The 18838-nt window shown below is 35.7% G+C and overlaps 1 protein-coding gene across 10 annotated transcripts in view; it reads right to left on the bottom strand.

The window, feature by feature from the left end:
* Positions 1-18838, bottom strand: part of RFX3 (regulatory factor X3) — a 288861-nt gene that overhangs the window by 20722 nt on the left and 249301 nt on the right. For 9 of the 10 annotated variants that reach the window (XM_029201564.1, XM_029201562.1, XM_029201568.1 and 6 more), the window contains 3 exons: positions 18110-18259; positions 11332-11540; positions 1524-1677 (listed from right to left, as the gene is read on the bottom strand). In XM_029201564.1, the coding sequence (XP_029057397.1) occupies positions 1524-1677; positions 11332-11540; positions 18110-18259 (513 nt within the window). The remainder of the gene's footprint in view (positions 1-1523; positions 1678-11331; positions 11541-18109; positions 18260-18838) is intronic. The other variant, XM_029201572.1, reaches the window with a different exon arrangement.

Raw genomic sequence — 18838 nt, 5'->3', positions numbered from 1 at the left:
TTTATACCTTTATCATCATATTTATTAAACTAGGAAAATCATCTAATATTTATTTTTACTTTTTTAATTTAAATAAGCACACACACATAGCTTAAAAGTGAACATGTCTTCTTGACTGCTTTGGGCAGTAATATGTAACATTGCCTAACCTGGCATAATCCAGCAAAATCTGGATTCAATCAAAACCCAGTTCAATACAACAAAGTGAGCCAGGGCTGAATCGTTTGTGCATGTGCATCTATCCCTCATTATATTAACCAGCCCTTGTGTATATTAACTTTAGCATTTTAGCTTTACGACATGTTGAAAATACATTTTGACACTATCCAGAAATTAAGAAGAAGAGAATTTTTTTCCTACACCTTTAGTGATTAGGAGCATGGGTATGAATATCAGACTGAATATTCAAAACAGGTCTCCACTGTCTGCTAGCTATGTAACCCTTTAATCTCTCTGTGTCTTAGCTTTCTTCCTAAACCTCAGATTCTCATCTGTAAACAGGATAACGTAGCACCTATCTCAAAGAGTTGTTGTATGTGTTAAATGCTTTATTATACATAAGGGACGTAGTAAGTGCCCCCAAAATGGTAGCTATTAGTTTCATCATCATTGTTATTATCCTTCATTGTGTTCTTGGGCACTTGGAAAAAGAGTCTACAAAATACATATTTAACTTTTTCCTCTGAGTTCCTAGCCCTTAGCCTTATCAGAAGCATCAATCTTTCTTATTTTCCAGTCAATAAGGATTTTTTTTAAATTGAAGTATAGCGAATTTACAATATTGTGTTAGTTTCAGGTATACAACAAAGTGATTCGGTTATACATATATTTATATATGTATATATCTATAAACTTTTTTTCATTTCTTTTCCATACAGTTTATTACAAGATATTGGATCAAGTTCTCTGTGCTATATACAGTAAAACCTTGTTGCTTATCTATTTTATATGTGGTAGTGTGCATCTGTTAATCCCATACCCCCCAATTTATCCCACCCCTGCTTTCCCTTTGGTAACCATAAGTTTGTTTTCTATGTCTGTGAGTCTGTTTCTGTTTTGTAAATAAATTCATTTGTACTATTTTTTTTAGATTCCACATATAAGTGATATCATATAATATCTGTCTTTCTCTGACTTAACTTCACTTGGTATGATAATTTCTAGGTGCATCCCTGTTGCTGCAAATGGCATTATTTCATTCTCTTTTATGGCTGAGTAATATTAAGGATTTTTTAAAGTTCAGTGATTCTCAAGATTTTCTTTTGCATAGACACCTTTATAGCATATTTAAATATTCCATGTACTTTCACATGATATAATCGACAGTTTTAGAACCTTTGACTAAGAAAATATGTATGAACAGAGGGATTTAAGGACCCCCTGAAATAACCACACAGGCCCTCTGGGGTCCAAGACTCATTGGTTAGGAACCGTTGCTTCGACGATTAATACATTTAGATTAAAATAAAATTCAGATCTTTTTAGAAAGCCCTGTGGGTCTTCGCTCTTTTAGCCTCTCTTACCTCACCCATGACCGCTATGGGTGTCTCTCCTGTTGCCTGAGCAACACGATGCTCTACTAAGTAGAACATATACTCGTCGTAGAGCAGACGGATCAGGTGGAAGGAGCCAAAGCTAGCAGCACTGCGTAGGGTTAAGTCCCGAATAACCATTGAGCTGTTCCAAGAGAAAAGACACATATGCAGCCATTGTTAGTGAGCAGGATTAGAGTTCAATCTAATTTTCCTCTTAAAAGAAGTTAGAGGTCTAAAAGATTGGTACAGCACACAACCTGCCATGGAATAATTTCACTACTGAAAGCAGTTGGCTCAACTCTTTCAAACAGAGTGGTAAATAGGTCACCTTCACTGAAACTTGACTAGATCCTTATTAGAGCTAGACAAGTATTAACTGGGAAAAACCATTTTACTGTCATAGGCAAGTCTTTTGATTCTATTAAATTCACAAAGGGGTCAGAATTGAATAAAAAATATTTTTGGAAGGCTGGCAAATCATCACCATAAGAAAAAGCAACTCAAAGTGAAGGTCTTATTGATGACGCGTAAACACTGTGTCAGTATCTCTCAATGATAACGACCTCTGGGGTACGCTGTGAGAAAAAGATGTATTTGACCAAGTTTACAAAATATACTAAGCAGGGACTTCCCTGGTGGGGCAGTGGTAAGGAATCCGCCTGCCAATGCAGGGGACATGGGTTCTGTCCCTGGTCCAGGAAGATCCCACATGCCTCGGAGCAACTAAGCCCGTGAGCCACAACTACTGAGCCTGCGCTCTAGAGCCTGTGAGCCACAACTACTGAAGACCGTGCACCTAGAGCCCGTGCTCCGCAATGAGAAGCCACCGCAGTGTGGAGTCCGCACACTGCAACGAAGAGTAGCCCCCGCTCACCACAACTAGAGAAAGCCCAAGCACAGCAACGAAGACCCAACACAGCCAAAAATAAATAAATAAATTTATCTTTAAAAAAGTGTGTATATATGTATGTATATATATATATATATACACATACATATATACACACACACACACACACACACACACACACACACACACTAAGCAATGCTCCCAAATGTGGCAATGTAGAATGTAGGTGGTTATGTACAGGGATCCCTGAAAGTTCTGTTGGAAGGTAAGTTTATTAAGTGATTCTAGTTCCTTACTGATTTCCATTAAATTAAATTAAGGTGATTTTTCCATTAGAAATAGCATAATAAAATCAATTAAGAAATGCATAACTTTGAAAAATATGAATGTTTAATTTATAAAATACCAAAATCTGAATCATATTATTAATGAAATACTAACAATACACTCTATTATACTCAAAATGTAAGTGAATCAAAATAAAATTTTGGCCTCATTGAAGACATGTCAATTATTAAGCTTGTCCATGCACTTCAAATCTCTTTAATATTTCTATCTTAGAATCAGGGTAGGATGTATGTGTGTGTGTGTGTGTGTGTGTGTGTATGTGTGTGTTTCTCCTCACTTTCATTTAGTGTCCTTTTCTAGAGATTTCTGTCCTATGCAAACTAAAACAGGCATTATATTCTCTGATAGGAGGAGGAGATAGAATCTCACAAATGTATGGGCTGATATTCCTAGGCCTTATTTTGCAATGAAGAATTGTAAAATGCCAGACAGATGGAAAAACAGAAGACTACATTTCTGTTTCATTTTCAACCTTATTTATATAGAGGCTAGTAATACATCAAATTCTACACATTCAACTTGGCAAGTGACAGATCATCCTTGTACATCTAAAACTCTAAAGCCCTGGATCCTGATCCTGGCTCTTCATTAATTCACTATCAATCTCAAAAAAAAAATCATTTCCATGAGAGTGTTTTTCCTTTTGGGTGAAAGTGAAAGCAGTACTTTTGGTCTTACCTAATTTGCGTGATGATTTCAAGGACAAAATGTGTTAAAGGTTGTGAAACAGACTTATGAATGAATAGAACAAGACTCAAATATAAGTGATTATGATCCTAATACACAAAACAGGAGGAGCTGAGCTTCTGACTCTCATTTGGCTACGGCAGCAAGAACAGGTGTTACTATAGGATGACGGCAGATGTCTCTCATTCTGTGGATCTATTTACTAAACAGAAAAAAAGTATGGGTTTGGAGTTAGATCCATGTTAACCACCATGTGATCTTGATTGTGAGTATGTCATTCAACATTTAAAGGTTCAAGATTAGCCTGAGAGTCAAATGAGATAATGTACGTGAAATCTTAAGCAAAACTACCTATTACTATCCTATTCCATATGTTGGAGTTAATAATATACTCATCATCATAAAAAGCAGTACTGGTGAATCATTCCTTAGAGTCAAATACTTTAATGAATACCTTAAGTTTGGAACTCTATAAGAGAATCACTAAAAATAAATTAACGCTTTCACTTATATGTCAAAGATATAATGACAAAATTCTGTTATAATTCGATGCATGCTTTTCCCAAAACTCAGTAACACATCACCTATTCATAAAAATAATTATTATAAATTTAATAGCTATTGAAATTAAACTTTATTTTCCTATGGAACAAATTTTAACAGGCAGAGAATCCTCTACTTTAAAAAGCAAAAGCAAAAACAACATAAAAATAACAATAAAAAGTTGCCTAACATTTTTACATATATCCAAATTTGATCATGTGAAGTAAATAATTTTGAAAAATTAAATAATATGGGGTGGAATATTCACTCCTAAGTACACATCTCTTGCTGAAGAAAGACAGCAGCTATTTAAAATACAGCCTGGAGAAGACTAATGGCTAACAAGTATACAAAAATATGACTAATCTTATTCAAAATTAAAAGAAATGTAAATTAAAGGTAAGATACCATATATCATCTATTATACTATAAGACATTAAAAGATCAGTGTTGGAGAGGGTATGGGGAAAGAACTCTCATTTGCTGTTTCTACAAGCATGAATTCACAAAACATTTACGAAGTGAAATTTGGCAACACATGTCGAAACTAAAAATGCACAAATGCTTTCACCTAGTAGTGTTTTCTAGTTGTTGTTTTTACAAAATACAAGCAGGCTATCTCTCTCTCTGACAATGTTTTCGTTTTTTTTTAACATCTTGATTGGAGTTTAATTGCTTTACAATGGTGTATTCGTTTCTGGTTTATAACAAAGTGAATCAGCTATATGTATACATATATCCCCATATCCCCTCCCTCTTGCGTCTCCCTCCCACCCTCCCTATCCCACCCCTCTAGGTGGTCACAAAGCACAGAGCTGATCTCCCTGTGCTTCCCAGTAGCTATCCATTTTACCTTTGGTAGTGTATACATGTCAATGCTACTCTCTCACTTTGTTCCAGTTTACCCTTCCCCCCTGCCCATCTCCTCAAGTCCATTCTCTACATCTGAGTCTTTATTCTTGTCCTGCCCCTAGGTCCATCAGAACCTTTTTTTTTTTTTTAGATTCCATATATATGTGTTAGCATATGTTGTTTTTCTCTTTCTGACTTACTTCACTCTGTATGACAGCCTCTAGGTCCATCCACCTCATTACAAATAATTCAATTTCGTTCCTTTTTATGGCTGAGCAGCGTTGCTTTACAAAGCTGTGTTAGCCTTCACTGAACAACAGAACGAATGGGACATACACGTACAGATATCCCCTCCCTTTTAGACTTCCCTCCCATTTAGGTTATCACAGTACACTAGGTGAGTTCCCTGTGCTATACAGCATGTTCCCATCAGTTATCCATTTTATACATAGCATCAATAATGTATATGTGTCAATCCCAGTCTCCCAATTCCTCCCACCCCACCCCTTTCCCTCTTGGTATCCATACATTTGTTCTCTACGTCTGTTTCTCTATTTCTGCTTTGCAACTAAGATCATCTATATCATTTTTCTAGATTCCACATATATGTGTTATTATACAGTATTTGCTTTTCTCTTTCTCACTTCACTCTGTATGAACAATCTCTAGGACACTCTCTAGGTCCATTCACGTCTCTACAAATGATCCAATTTCATTCCTTTTTATGGCTGAGTAATATTCCATTGTGTATATATATATATATGTGTGTGTGTGTGTGTGTGTGTGTGTATATATATATATATATATATATATATATATATATATATATATGTGTACCACATCTTCTTTATCCATTCCTCTGTCGATGGACACTTAGGTTGCTTCCATGTCCTGACTATTGTAAATAGTGCTACTGTGAACATTGGGGTGCATGTGTTTTTTTGAATTATGGTTTTCTCAGGGTATATGCCCAGTAGTGGGACTGCTGGGTCATATGGTAGTTCTATTTTCAGTTTCTTTAAGGAACCTCCATACTGTTTGCCATAGTGGCTGTATCAATTTACATTCCCACCAACAGTGTATGAGGCTTCCCTTTTCTCCACACCTTCTCCAGCATTTACTGTTTGTAGATTTTTTGATGATGGCCATTCTGACTGGTGTGATCACCTAGCAGTTCTAATTCTAGAAATTTACACAAATAAGCAAAGATAGTTTTAATTGCAGCAATATTTATACTGGTGAGAAAATAGGGGGCAACACTAAATATCCATTTGTAGGATACTAAGTAAAAAAAAATGGTTCATTCATATATGTAAATTTATATAAAAGTTTAAAGAAATGAGGGAGAGTACACATATAGGCAGTAACTTGGAAAGATGTCAATGATATAATGTTAAGTGCAAGAACTAAAAAGTATAATATGAGCCCATTTAACATAGAAACTATCGCTATAAATCTTAAAAAAATCCTATCCCTAAATAAATGGGAATGTTTAATACTTTATTATAAGCATCGAGATAGCACACTTCTTTAAAATAGTATTAGTCACCTTAAAAAGTACAAATTTATTTCAATTTATCTGAAGATAAATGTGCAACTTTATACAAAGATAATCGTTACAGTATTTTTTATAATTGTATCACAAGACCAAAAACCACCTAAATGCTCAAGAATAAGAGACAAACGGGATGTTTAAATTATGTATGAGACATACACAAAATGAAATATTGTGAGGACATTAAAAAGTATGTTTCTTAAGATATGCTTAAGGTATAATGTTAAATGAAAAATGTTAAGGGAAAAATACAGATAATAAACCCTGATAAACAACTGGATCTCAATTTTATATAACACTGAAAGAAAACATTTTACCAGTAGTTATTTCTGGGTAGTAAAATTATGGATGATTTAAGTTTATTCTTTTTATAGTATTTGTATTTCCCAGATTTTCTAAAGTGAGTATATACTAATTTCATAATCCAAAAATTGTTTATTTTAAAAAGAAGATATTCATTGTAACATAGGAGAATCGTGGGCCGGTTGAATGTCAATAAATCTTTGCAGGGATAAATATCACAGATATAGAATGAATTATATGTATATTTCAAAATTCAACTTTTAGGGCTTTATATTTCCCTTAAAATAATGTAAATGACTAAGAAGAATATTCATACTGAGTAGCTTTCTGATATTATTAAACAAAATGCAAAGTCAATTTTTTTATTCCAAGAGAATTCATATTCATTCATTCAATAGATATTTATTGTGTTCCTACTCTGTGCCAGGGTCTTGTTCTAGAGCAAGTCAGACAAAAATTTGGCTTCAACAGAGCTCACATTCTAGTAGGACAGACAGTTGATAAAAACAGAGTAGATATAAAGTATAAAGTTAGGTAGTGATTAAACCCTATGAAAAACAATAAGTCACGTTAAGAGATTGGCGAGTGATGGGTGCCGGCACTTTAAGTTAGGGTGTCAGGAAAACTCTTTTTGAGGAGGTGATATCTTGAGCAGAACCGAGACTGAAGTGAAGGAGTGAGCCGTGTGAACATGTGAGCTTTCCTGGCAGAAAGGAGAGCAAATACAGAGACTGAGGCAGAACTATGTTTGTTTTATTCCAAGGACAGCCCAGAGGCTAGTGTGGCTGGAGGACGTGAGCAAAGAGAATACACGGTGGGACCTGGAGGTCACTAGCAGCTGGACCATGTAGGGTCTTATAGGCCATGCTAAGGCTTTTGGATTCTATTTGACAGCTGGGCAATCACCGTATTTCAGCATAAAGTACACATGTAATAGTAAATTCTGTTGGAAAATTTTTTTAAAAAAAGGGTGCTGACCTTCAGTTATAATACCTAGTTATTTTTAAAAATACTGATAAGCATGCTAAGAAATTATTGTCATATGTTTAGAAAAGAATCAGTTGAATTATATTATTAATGCTATGTCTGCTTCATGCTCTCTGTGTTGGGCTTCTGCCCTACAAGCCAAGTATCAAATGACACAATTAACAGTTTAATTGGAAACCTATTGTCTGATTCAGACTTCTGTAAGATATGTTGCAAAATTGACTCCACTGAATTTCATGTTGCTAAGTTACCATGAATTCAACTCCTTTTAAAATCAGAGTTATAAATGTTAATTATTTTATAATGGATGAGAAATACCTTTGTGTATTTATCTTTATAACTCATGGTGTGGAAAATGAAACATGTCCCCAAACACATGATACTCAATCCACCTCTTTATGTATTTGGGGATACATCACACCCTTCCAAAGAAGAAAGATGAGAACGTCGCACCTGTGACCACCCCCTCCCCCCTACCGTGAACTCTCTTCTCAAACAGTGCTTATAGCTGATTCTGAGAGTATTACTTTTTGGAAGATTTATATATTGTTCAATTGTAGGCAAACTAGGTTCTCTGTGCCCCCTTTCAAGTCACTGTATCGAAGCTATAAATTTCATTTTTAAAAATGGGATACTTGGTTGACCCTCAGGGTGACCCTGAGGAATTCTGTGTTCCGTTATCCACAAAACACACAAGCTGAGAAATGGCCCACTTAACTTCTACATTTCTGCCCAAGAAAGGTGGTGATATTTTTTCCACCTCTCAGGGAGCCAGCAGTAGTCATTCAAAGCCAGGTTAGGCAAGGAGAGACCCCCGTTTGGAGCAGAGGGTGTTTGCAGCAACATGTCAACTGCTGCTATCATGATTCTCTGCCAGTCCATTTCTTTATTTGTATGCATATAAATATATACACAGAATTTTAGAAATTATGAGATTAATCAACTTCAGAAAATGAAGGGTTGACATATGTGACTGCCAAATTCTTTTTTTTTTTTTTTGCCAAATCTTATTAAAAAAGCCAAGAACATTAAAAAAAATACTCTGTAATTCTGCTTCTGTTTGTGAATGCAGTTTTCATTACTCAATATGTTCTTATGCCTCGGTAAAAAACAGGTCAGATTTTAGAGGCTCTTAAGTTTCTAAGTTATTGACTTCGCCTACCAGCAGGAGGTATGCATCTGTCTGAATATGCCTTTCCTTCTGTGGCCCTGAAGTATACGCCTTCAAGACTTCTTGAAATGAAAATAATAACCATAATAGTGCCTAACAATAACAAGCCAACTATCCCCAACTGAGGGAGGACAGAGGGCAGGCAAGTGATGATCTACTGGGTTTGTATATCTGCAGAGAACAAGAAATACAAGTAAGTAATTTTCTGTCAAGATACCTGCAACAAATCTCTGTGGAGACAAAGGCTCCGGGAGTGTATTTCTAAAATGATATCAACTAAACATAGAAAAAAAAGTCCTCAGGAAGGAGTAAGGGCAAGTCTGATGTAATGACATAAGAAAGCAGTAAGAAGAAAAAAAAAAACCTTGCTTTTTCCTGATATAGAGGATGCACTCTGCTTTTGGTCATATAGGTTTTGGAACAACAGCTAGTATAACTTCTGTTTCATCATTCATGAAGCACATATACCATCTATATGATTTTCTGAGGAAAAAAAATGGATGAAATCAACTTGCAAGCAAATGGGAAAATATCTGAAATCTTCTTAAGAAATGTTCCCAAATTAAAATTTTGAATTCTACTATTAATACTACTATTTCTACATCTACTTTGAGAATACTGTGATAATGTTTTCCAAATCTTCCCCATATATCAAAGGAAAACTCATATCATCAACACATTGCTCACTGACACCCAGATCTAAACCTAGGACTGGCTTTAATGAAGCATATCAGTGGGTCACAGAGTTAGACAGCACCATAATAAGGTGCTTTTCAAATCATATGGACTAAAAGCACTAAATATATGAGAGACAGAACCGTGGAATTATTCCATCCCCAAAACAAAAACAAAACAACAACACAAAACTGGTAGACTTTCTTTCACTGCATTTAACCCTGGGCTAGACACTAGAAAACGGTTTTCAGGATGTAAGGATAATTTAACTCCTAATTAAACATATACAGTGAATCTACACCTCTACTTCAGTTTAAGAAATAAGAATTGGACCAAATCAGTTGAGAAAGAAAGAAGTCACAATAAAAACCAAGCAACTACCATCATAATTAAAAGATCTCTGGTTCCATCTTTATCAAGGTGGTCAAAACAAGATGGAAATCCTGTAATTTGGGCTTACAGGGTTCAGAATTCCTACTAGTCTCTAAACTCTGCTACTTCTTTCTATACCTTCTCTCCTCACAACTGCTTTGGACTCACCACTGAGGTCCAGATGATGACCATAGGGTACTCATAGCCACAGTCAGTGGTATGTCCTGTAGTCACTACTTTGATATGCGCATGGTTGCACAGGAACTAAATTAGGGACTGCCTAAACCTCAAAGTAGACATGGCTTTTCGGCCCGAGCCAGTGAGGCCACCATTATCTAAAGAAGCAAAGAAATGAACTCCCATCACAAGAATAAATTCCGGGGTCAAAAATATGACTTATGTAACTTAGCTTAAGAAATGGAACTCTGTCAATTCCATCCTATGTCATATATATAGTATATATGCCAACTCACACAGGTTCTGTTTTTTAACCCCTGGTGTAGACCTATGGTCAATGGTTCACCCCAACATTTGATATTATATATCAAGTAATCTTTCTCTGCTGGGGTTCTTCTATGTCTAGAAAAACATACATTTACATATATATATATATATATATATATATATATATATATATATATATATATCCTTTTAGTCAAAAAGTGATTCATTTTGTATTACTAGATTATTCGATACTAAACTGGCTATGCATTAGAATCACCAGGAGTAAGCTTTTTGAAAAAAAAATTTCTGATTATCCCTACTCCTAATCACTACTTTCTAACCACCACGATTTTGATTCAGTAGTTTTTGGGAGATACCTAGTTTTGTTTTGTTCTTCTTTCCACTAATTCTGAGGTGCAGCTAGGTTTGAAAACAATTGTAATTGATCAAATCAAGAAATTAACTAGGTGGTTCTGAGTATGCATCTGAACTGCCTGGACGATACTTTAAAAAGCACAGATTGCTGGGCCTCCCCTCTGCAGTTTCTGATTCAGGTACATTTTGGGGAGGGGTCTGAAAATATGCATTTCTAATGTGTTTCCAAGCAATAGTGATGCTACTGGTCTAGCGAACCACAGTTTGAGAATCCCTGAACTAGAGAAGAAGAAGAGTGGTGGTAAGGGCTCAAGAAAGAAGACTAAATAATACACGTTTGCCAGAAGGAGGACTGTAGTCCTTTTCTGACTGTTGCTAAACATCTTATCTAGACTGGGATCTCAGATGTTCCCATCTGAGAACTTCTAGGGCTTTGAATAAGAGCCTTTCTTTTCCTAGCAGGAATTTTATTTCCATAAGCTTCCTGGTACAATTCCATGATGCTATAGTCATGAGTTGGGTTGAAGATAATCACAACACGGAGTTTCTGCAAACTAAAGTCTTCCTTTCTTTGCTTTTTTTCTGAGAAGCATGTACATACATAATTGCAGAATAGGAAAAATTGAGACGATACCTGTAGAAAGACCATTTTAGCAGAAACTGCCTGGCAGCTTTAGGAAAACTGGGTCTTCCTTCATAGGGTTTCAGTGCTTGCATCATCACATTGTCAAGCCATGCAGCCCACTGCTCCAGGGTGCTCTGCTGCTGAAGAGTCATCTTGAAGTCTGTTTCTAGTCTCTGAACCATGTTGTCATCACACTGACATACCCAGGAAGCCTGCTCCTGGGACAGTACACAGAAAGCAAAGAAAAAGTTCAACTCAGCACCTTTTCATTGAGTGTCAGCACACAAACCATAGGCATAAATGGCAAATTATATTGAAAGCGTAAAACAGTTAAATGAATTAAGAAAATGAAGGACTACTTGTCAGTTATTAAGGAAACTAACATCGCCTTTGTGCATGAAAAAGTGATGTGACATAAAAGTATGACTTGGTTTTTCTACATTAACTAGTCTGTGTGAAAGACTAAAATATATGATTACTTAGGAAAAACAGGAGCCTGAACCTACAGTATGAGGCGTCTTTCTTTAGTTTTTACTCCCTCTCTTTTTTCTCCCAATCAGATAAAACTTTAAAGCCAATTCATTTGAAAAGATTTAGCGTAAGTCAGATGGATAAATAGATTCAATTGGCCAAAAGTGGTCCCTCAGGATTAAAACAAAAGCAAACAATGAATGATACAAGGTAGAAGTATATGCTATATGAGTTTTATGGATAAGAAACTGAAGTCTCAAGGGCTACAGAGGCAAGGCTATGAATGCAAATTAATTCACAGAACCAAAAACAACAACAACAACAACAAAAATACTTTTGAGAAAATGTAGGAAGGCTACCTGCCAAGAAATTTGATCACTATAGTTTTCCTTCTGGTTCTGACAGGAAAGTTTCATGTTTGGTAACAGCAATGAAAACAGGAACTTCTAAAGTTAATTTTCAATGGCTGCCATAAGTTTTACAATGTTTCTAGTGCTATGTTGTATTTTAACATTAAAAAAATACTATACTCTTAAGGTCAGAATACAATTATTTGGTAATATAATATTTGAGTAAGGACATGGATGATAACATAGGGCCTGAATCAGCTAAACTGACTTCAAGCAATTCATTTAATCTGCGTGGGCCTCATTTTCCCCAAGCATAACATTAGAGAAATGAAATGTGACAAGAATTTTTAAACTGGGTTCACTGTGTCCAGATAATATTTTCACAATAGATTTCTGTGGAGGGGTGTCTGTGAAGGTCCTGATTCTATGTCTAAAACATTGTGAATATGTATGTATTTTTCTGAAAAGTGTCTACAGCTTTCAATCTACCTGTTCTCAGAGGACACATTTATTCAAATCAACCATTTCAACTAAATAAACCCCTAATCTCCACCCTCTGGTTCCAGCACCTCTCCTGGCCCTACAGACTTTACCTTATTTAAGAGACATTTCAACTGGGAGGTACTTCAAATATAAAATGCCCAAACTCAATTCATTTTATTTCTTCAGGGAAACCTAGGGTTTCTTCTACATTCCCAGCTGACGATACCATCTACTATCCTTCTTTCTCTTATCTAATTAGTAATAGTCTTTCCGATTTTACCTCCTAAATATCACTTTTAAGTATTTTAAGTACACCACAATGATTATTAAAAATTGAAAATACAAATAAACAAAAAGGAACAAAATATTAAGAATATCTAAAATGCCAACATTAAGAGATAACTACAACATGCTAATAACTTTCAAGCTGTTCACATGTAGTATATACATATGCATGTATGCTTATGTACATGTTATTTTAAAAGAGGATCATATTATACATTTTACTTGATATTTTGCTTAGTTTCACTTCAATATATATGATAAATGACTTTCCATATAGGCAAATGAGGAGCTATATTTATTGTTCAGTGACTGAATTTGCTTCAATTCATAAATATTCCATTATTTACAAAACCAATTCCATATAGTTACACATTTATGGTCATTCCAATTTCTTACTATTAGGAAGAATGCTGGAATTAGCAATCTAGTAACTACACCTTTGCTTACTTTTGTACTTTTTTCTATGTAATAGGTTTTTCAAAATACACTGTTAAATGACTCCCAGAACTTTTATATCAATTTAGGAGTCCAGAAGAGCACCCAGGGAAGAATTTATGTCTCAAGAAAGGATAGGGGAGGTTGTTTTCGTTTTTTCATTAATGGCTAAGCATTTTTTTTATTGTGGTATGGTAAAAAACACATAACATAAAACTTATCATCTTAACCATTTTGAAGTGTACAGTATAGGAGTGTTTACTATATGCTCATTACTGTGCAATAGGTCTCTTTTTCATCTTGCAAAACTGAAACTCTATACCCACTGTGGAAGATTTTTTTGTGCATTGGTAAGAGGCAGGAGGAACTTACTGGTATCCTTGGAAGAATTTAATTTCATTTCTTAACATAAATTCAAACTCACTGCTTCCTAGGAAGTTAGTTCTTGCCAAGAGATAATGATAATCTAAAACTAAACTTAGAGAAATAAAGCCATAGGACATTATTCTGACTTTTCAAACTATATTATATTTCATTTTACTACTCTTAAGATTGAAAATATACTAACAATAGAGTACACTGTAATTACTCCTGTGAAGTATATTCCTGTGAAGGAGTTTGGATATTTCAGTTCTATAGTGGAAAAAGGTAAGGATGAAAATTAAAGATATTATTAAGTTGGAAATAAATTATCTCCAAGATGATAAGGAGTCAGTAGCTTCAAAATCAGAATGTCTTTTAAATACAGAAACACAAGTATATGCAAAAGTTAGGTTATCAGGTCAACCAACCCAAGTATATTTATTTAGCCCATACTGTATTTGGAAAACTATCCATTTACACAAAACAATTCTAAAGCAATACTATTGTAACGCTATCAGTTAATTAAAACAGAAAACCAATTATACGGCAATAGGAAAATTATCCTGAATGCATGAGTTAAAGATTTAATTAGAGAAGAATGAAGTAATGAAAGAGATTTATGGATATCCTGAAAGAAACATAAGCTCTTAGAGCATTAAAATATTGACACTTACATGTGATTTCATTGTTTTAAATTAAAGTTCCCTTATTACAAGAGCATCACCCTATATGCCTTAGGGTGTCAGTCTTAACTGAGGTTAATCTTGTAGGGGCAGGGACTTCCAAATGAACAGGAGAGGGTGATGAAGGTGGAATGGGAGGCAGGAGAGTGAAAACCAGGTAAAATGTGGAACAGAAGAGGAAAGAAAGGAGTTAAAGATAAAATATGCTAACCTGAGAAAGAGATTACATATGAAAATGAACAGAGTTGTGAGAGGTAAAATGTAGGGGGAAATGGAGGGCACACCACTGCGCTCATGGTCCTCTAACGAAAGGAAGGAGGTCTTGGAGGACAGATACTTAAGCACACAGGTTTCAGCACTAATAACTGTCATGTGGACCCAGAAAAACTTGGTAGCTGAGAATAAAGGAAGGGAAAAGGTAACCTCAAAGTCGGTGAGTGGGGGATGAGTAGTAGTATAGATGTATAACTGACCATTTATATGCAATAATGTTGCCAAGGCTGGCGTTTATAACCAGGAAGAACTCATTTCTATACATACTTCATAGGGTTCAGGCACACAACTATACGAATGAAAATAATGTTAAAACAGAAAATTTTAAATCTTTCTCAGATATTATTAGGAATAATTCTTAAATATATTTTCGGTTATTAAACTTAAATTACTTTTTGAAACTAGAAGTTGCCTTACCATTTCTACTCTTCTTAAAGTACTTTTAAACATATCTTTTCTGAATGAAGATTTGAAAAAAACGTTAACAGTATACATTTTAAGGCAAAAATATATGAACTCAATATTCCCACTAAAATCAGTTAATGTAAATTCCACTGAAATATGTAAAGTTAATGGATTTGTAAACGTGAGACAGTTTGTTCTTGTGGAGCTTACATATTTGCATGTGTGTGTGTGTATGTGTGCTTGTATATATAAAAATATTTATGTAGATCTAAGAAAAACTATACACATTAGAAGTTTAAACCCAATTCATGAAAGTCAGAATGAACTTAACTAATTAACGACACCCTAAAATAAATCAAACCCAAATATTACTTTTTGATATATTTTTAAATGATAAAACTAGTCCAGAATTGTAGATTAATTAAACTTTGTAGGAAATGGAGTAATAATTAGTTTATCTTTAAGCAACGATATTGTTTTTTAAAACAGTTTTACTGAGACATAATTCACAGAGCGAACAATTCATTCATTTAAAGTATATAATTCAATGGCTTCTTTCAGTATATTCACAGAGTAGTGCCTCTATCATCACAATCAATTTTAGAATGTATTCATTTCTCCAAGAAGAAACCCCATACTACTCCTTATCTATCACCTCCCAATCCCACCAGTCTACAGGACCTAGGCAACTACTAATTTACTTTTTGTCTCTATACATGTATTTGTTCTGCACATTTCATATAAATGGAATCATGCAATGTACGGTCCTTTGTATCTGGTTTCTTTCGCTTAACATAACGTTCATCTCTGTTGTGGCATGTATCAGAACGTCATCTTTTTATTGCCCGATAATATTCCATTGTGTGGAATATCACATTTTGTTCACATAGTCATCAGTTAACGGACATTTGAGTTGTTTCCACTTTTATGTGGCTAATATGAATAACGCTGCTGGAACACGCATGAACAAGTTTTTAGCTGGACATGTTTTCATTTTTCTTGGTATGTACCTAGCAGTGAAACTGCCAAATCATATGGTAACTCTAGGTTTAACCTTTTGAGGAACTGCCATACTGTTTTCCAGAGTGGCTGCAGCACTTTGCATTCCAATCATTAGTGTATAAGGGTTCCAATTTCTGCACACCCTCACCAACACTTGTTACTATTTGTCTTTTTTTTTTTTTTTTTTTTTTGCGGTACGCGGGCCTCTCACTGTTGTGGCCTCTCCCGCTGCAGAGCACAGTCTCCGGACGCGCAGGCTCAGCGGCCATGGCTCATGGGCCCAGCCGCTTTGCGGAACGTGGAATCTTCCTGGACCGGGGCACGAACCCATGTCCCCTGCATCGGCAGGCGGACTCTCAACCACTGTGCCACCAGGGAAGCCCTATTATTTGTCTTTTTGATAATACCCATTTTATTTTTTGATAATACCCATTTTAGTGTGTGTGAAGTGGTATCTCGGGGTTTTTTATAGATTTAATTAATTAATTTATTTATTTATTGGCTGCCTTGGGTCTTCGTTGCTGTGCATGGGCTTTCACTAGTTGCAGTGAGCGGGGGCTACTCTTCGTTGCAGTGCGCGGGCTTCTCATTGCGGTGGCTTCTCTTGTTGAGAGCAGAGGCTCTAGGCTCACAGGCTTCAGTAGTTGTGGCTCGCGGGCTCTACAGAACAGGCTCAGTAGTTGTGGCGCACGGGCTTAGCTGCTGTGTGGCATGTGGGATCTTCCTGGACCAGGGCTCGAACCTGTGCCCCCTGTACTGGCAGGTGGATTCTTAACCACTGCGCCACCAGGGAAGCCCCTCAGTGTGGTTTTAATCTGTATTTTCCTGGTGGCTGCTGAATGAGTTTTCTGGTACTTTATTGGACATCTGTATATCTTCTTTGGAGAAATATCTATTTAGATCTATGCCCATTTTTTAAACGAGGTTGTCTTTTCATTGTTGGGTTATAATACTTCTTTTTATATAGTCTAGATATAAATTTTTATCAGATATATGATTTGCAAACATTTTTTCAATACTATAAGTTGTCGTTTCATTTTCTTGATGGTCTCTTTTGAAGCACAGAAGTTTAAAATTTTGATTATGTTCAATATTTATACATCTTTTGTTGCTTTTGCTTTGAGTGAGCCATGGACTGTTTTTTTTTTCATTGGTAACAATTAGCGTCATTATTTTAGTATCTGAAATAAAATACTTGTTGGGATTCCATAATAATATTCCTAAAGTAGCTATTTTTTACGTGTACTTTGATGTACAAGTGAGTAGTTTCGTCACTAGGTTAAAAAATTATTCTTTCATTTGGATGATCAAAAGAGTCAGATATGTTACACCTAATTCTTTTCAAATAACAAGTATTTACCAGGTACCTATAGTAAACTCTGAAATAGAGTTTCAAGGTGGGGCCCCCCTTTTTTTTTTTTTTTTTTTTTTACAGTATGCGGGCCTCTCACTGTTGTGGCCTCTCCCGCTGCGGAGCACAGGCTCCGGACGCACAGGCCCAGCAGCCACGGCTCATGGGCCCAGCCGCTCCGCGGCACGTGGGATCCTCCCGGACCAGGGCACGAACCAAGGTGGGGCACTTTTGAAAACAAATTTCTCGTGTGCGTGTCACGGTGCTATGGGCTTTACATATTACTAAATACGTAAACAGTAATCTAAGATATGTGTTATAAAATGGAGAAAGTAAAGCTCAGAAGAGTTAAGGAACTTGCCCAAGACCCCACAGCTAGTAGATGAAAGCGTTTCATCTCCTGCCTACCAAACTTCACTGACTGTGGTCATCATTACTCTATTAATCATTCAGCAAACCCTGGTGACATATGTTGCTGTCTAGCACTATAAATATTAGCAGACTTTAACCGCAAAACAGAGGAGTAAAGCCATAGCTGAGTAAAACTCTCCTCTTTCAGGATATTGTGAATCTAGATGTGCCTGTGAATTGATGTAACTTTGAAAAGAAATATGATGATCCTAATTAAGAAGAAAAAAATTGGATACTTTTCATTAAAAGACACGTTTTGAAAGAAAACAGAGTACCTGGACATTGGCAAAGTCGACACGGTTGAGGTCATTGAGCATCTGGTTGATCTGAGAAGTGTTCTGAAGCACTGCACGAGCTGCCTGGGCCAGGTGATTGAGCGACGTGTATCTTCGCAGAGTCTGGGCAAAGGCACTTACAGCTGCAACCTGTAAAGAAATCCAATTAAGTTGGGATTTTTTTTTTCCCCCTCCGGTAAAAGAAACCACTGCAATCTTCAAATCTTTATTCCCTTGCCAAATTTTAAATGCTTCCCTCTGATACTTATTTCAAATTCATTTGGTGAGAGAGCTTACTTGTAAATTACAGCATTTAAACCTCTAAACCAAGTATTACTTTCCTTTTGAGTAGGCTGAGGTCAAGGCTAAAACAAACTCCCACATTTTTCGACATCTGAGTGTACCATTAATTAAACCAGTCTTGCAAGTAGCTACTAATCCATAGCAAGAAATGATTTAGTCGAGACAAGTAGGAAAAATGTTGATTTTCATTTCTTATTCTCTGTACGACAGTCAACTACAAACTAAGCAAATAAAATATTTTTTCCTTTTACTTGGAAAACCACACTATCCAGTCCCACTTTTTAAACTGGATTAAAAAACATGCTTTTCAGAGCACTGTCATTAAGATTCACTCTTTTAACCTTTATTTTAGAGGTGAAATAGGAGTGGGTAATTCTGAGGTGAAATAAGAACACTCAAAGACTTTATTAGCAAATACATAGCTAA

Source organism: Monodon monoceros, unplaced genomic scaffold, assembly GCF_005190385.1.
Source record: "Monodon monoceros isolate NGI ecotype Baffin Bay Population unplaced genomic scaffold, NGI_Narwhal_1 Super_Scaffold_5, whole genome shotgun sequence".
Taxonomy (NCBI): domain Eukaryota; kingdom Metazoa; phylum Chordata; class Mammalia; order Artiodactyla; family Monodontidae; genus Monodon; species Monodon monoceros.
The sequence above is the reverse complement of the archived record's forward strand: the minus strand, read 5'-3'. Positions and strand labels throughout refer to the sequence as shown.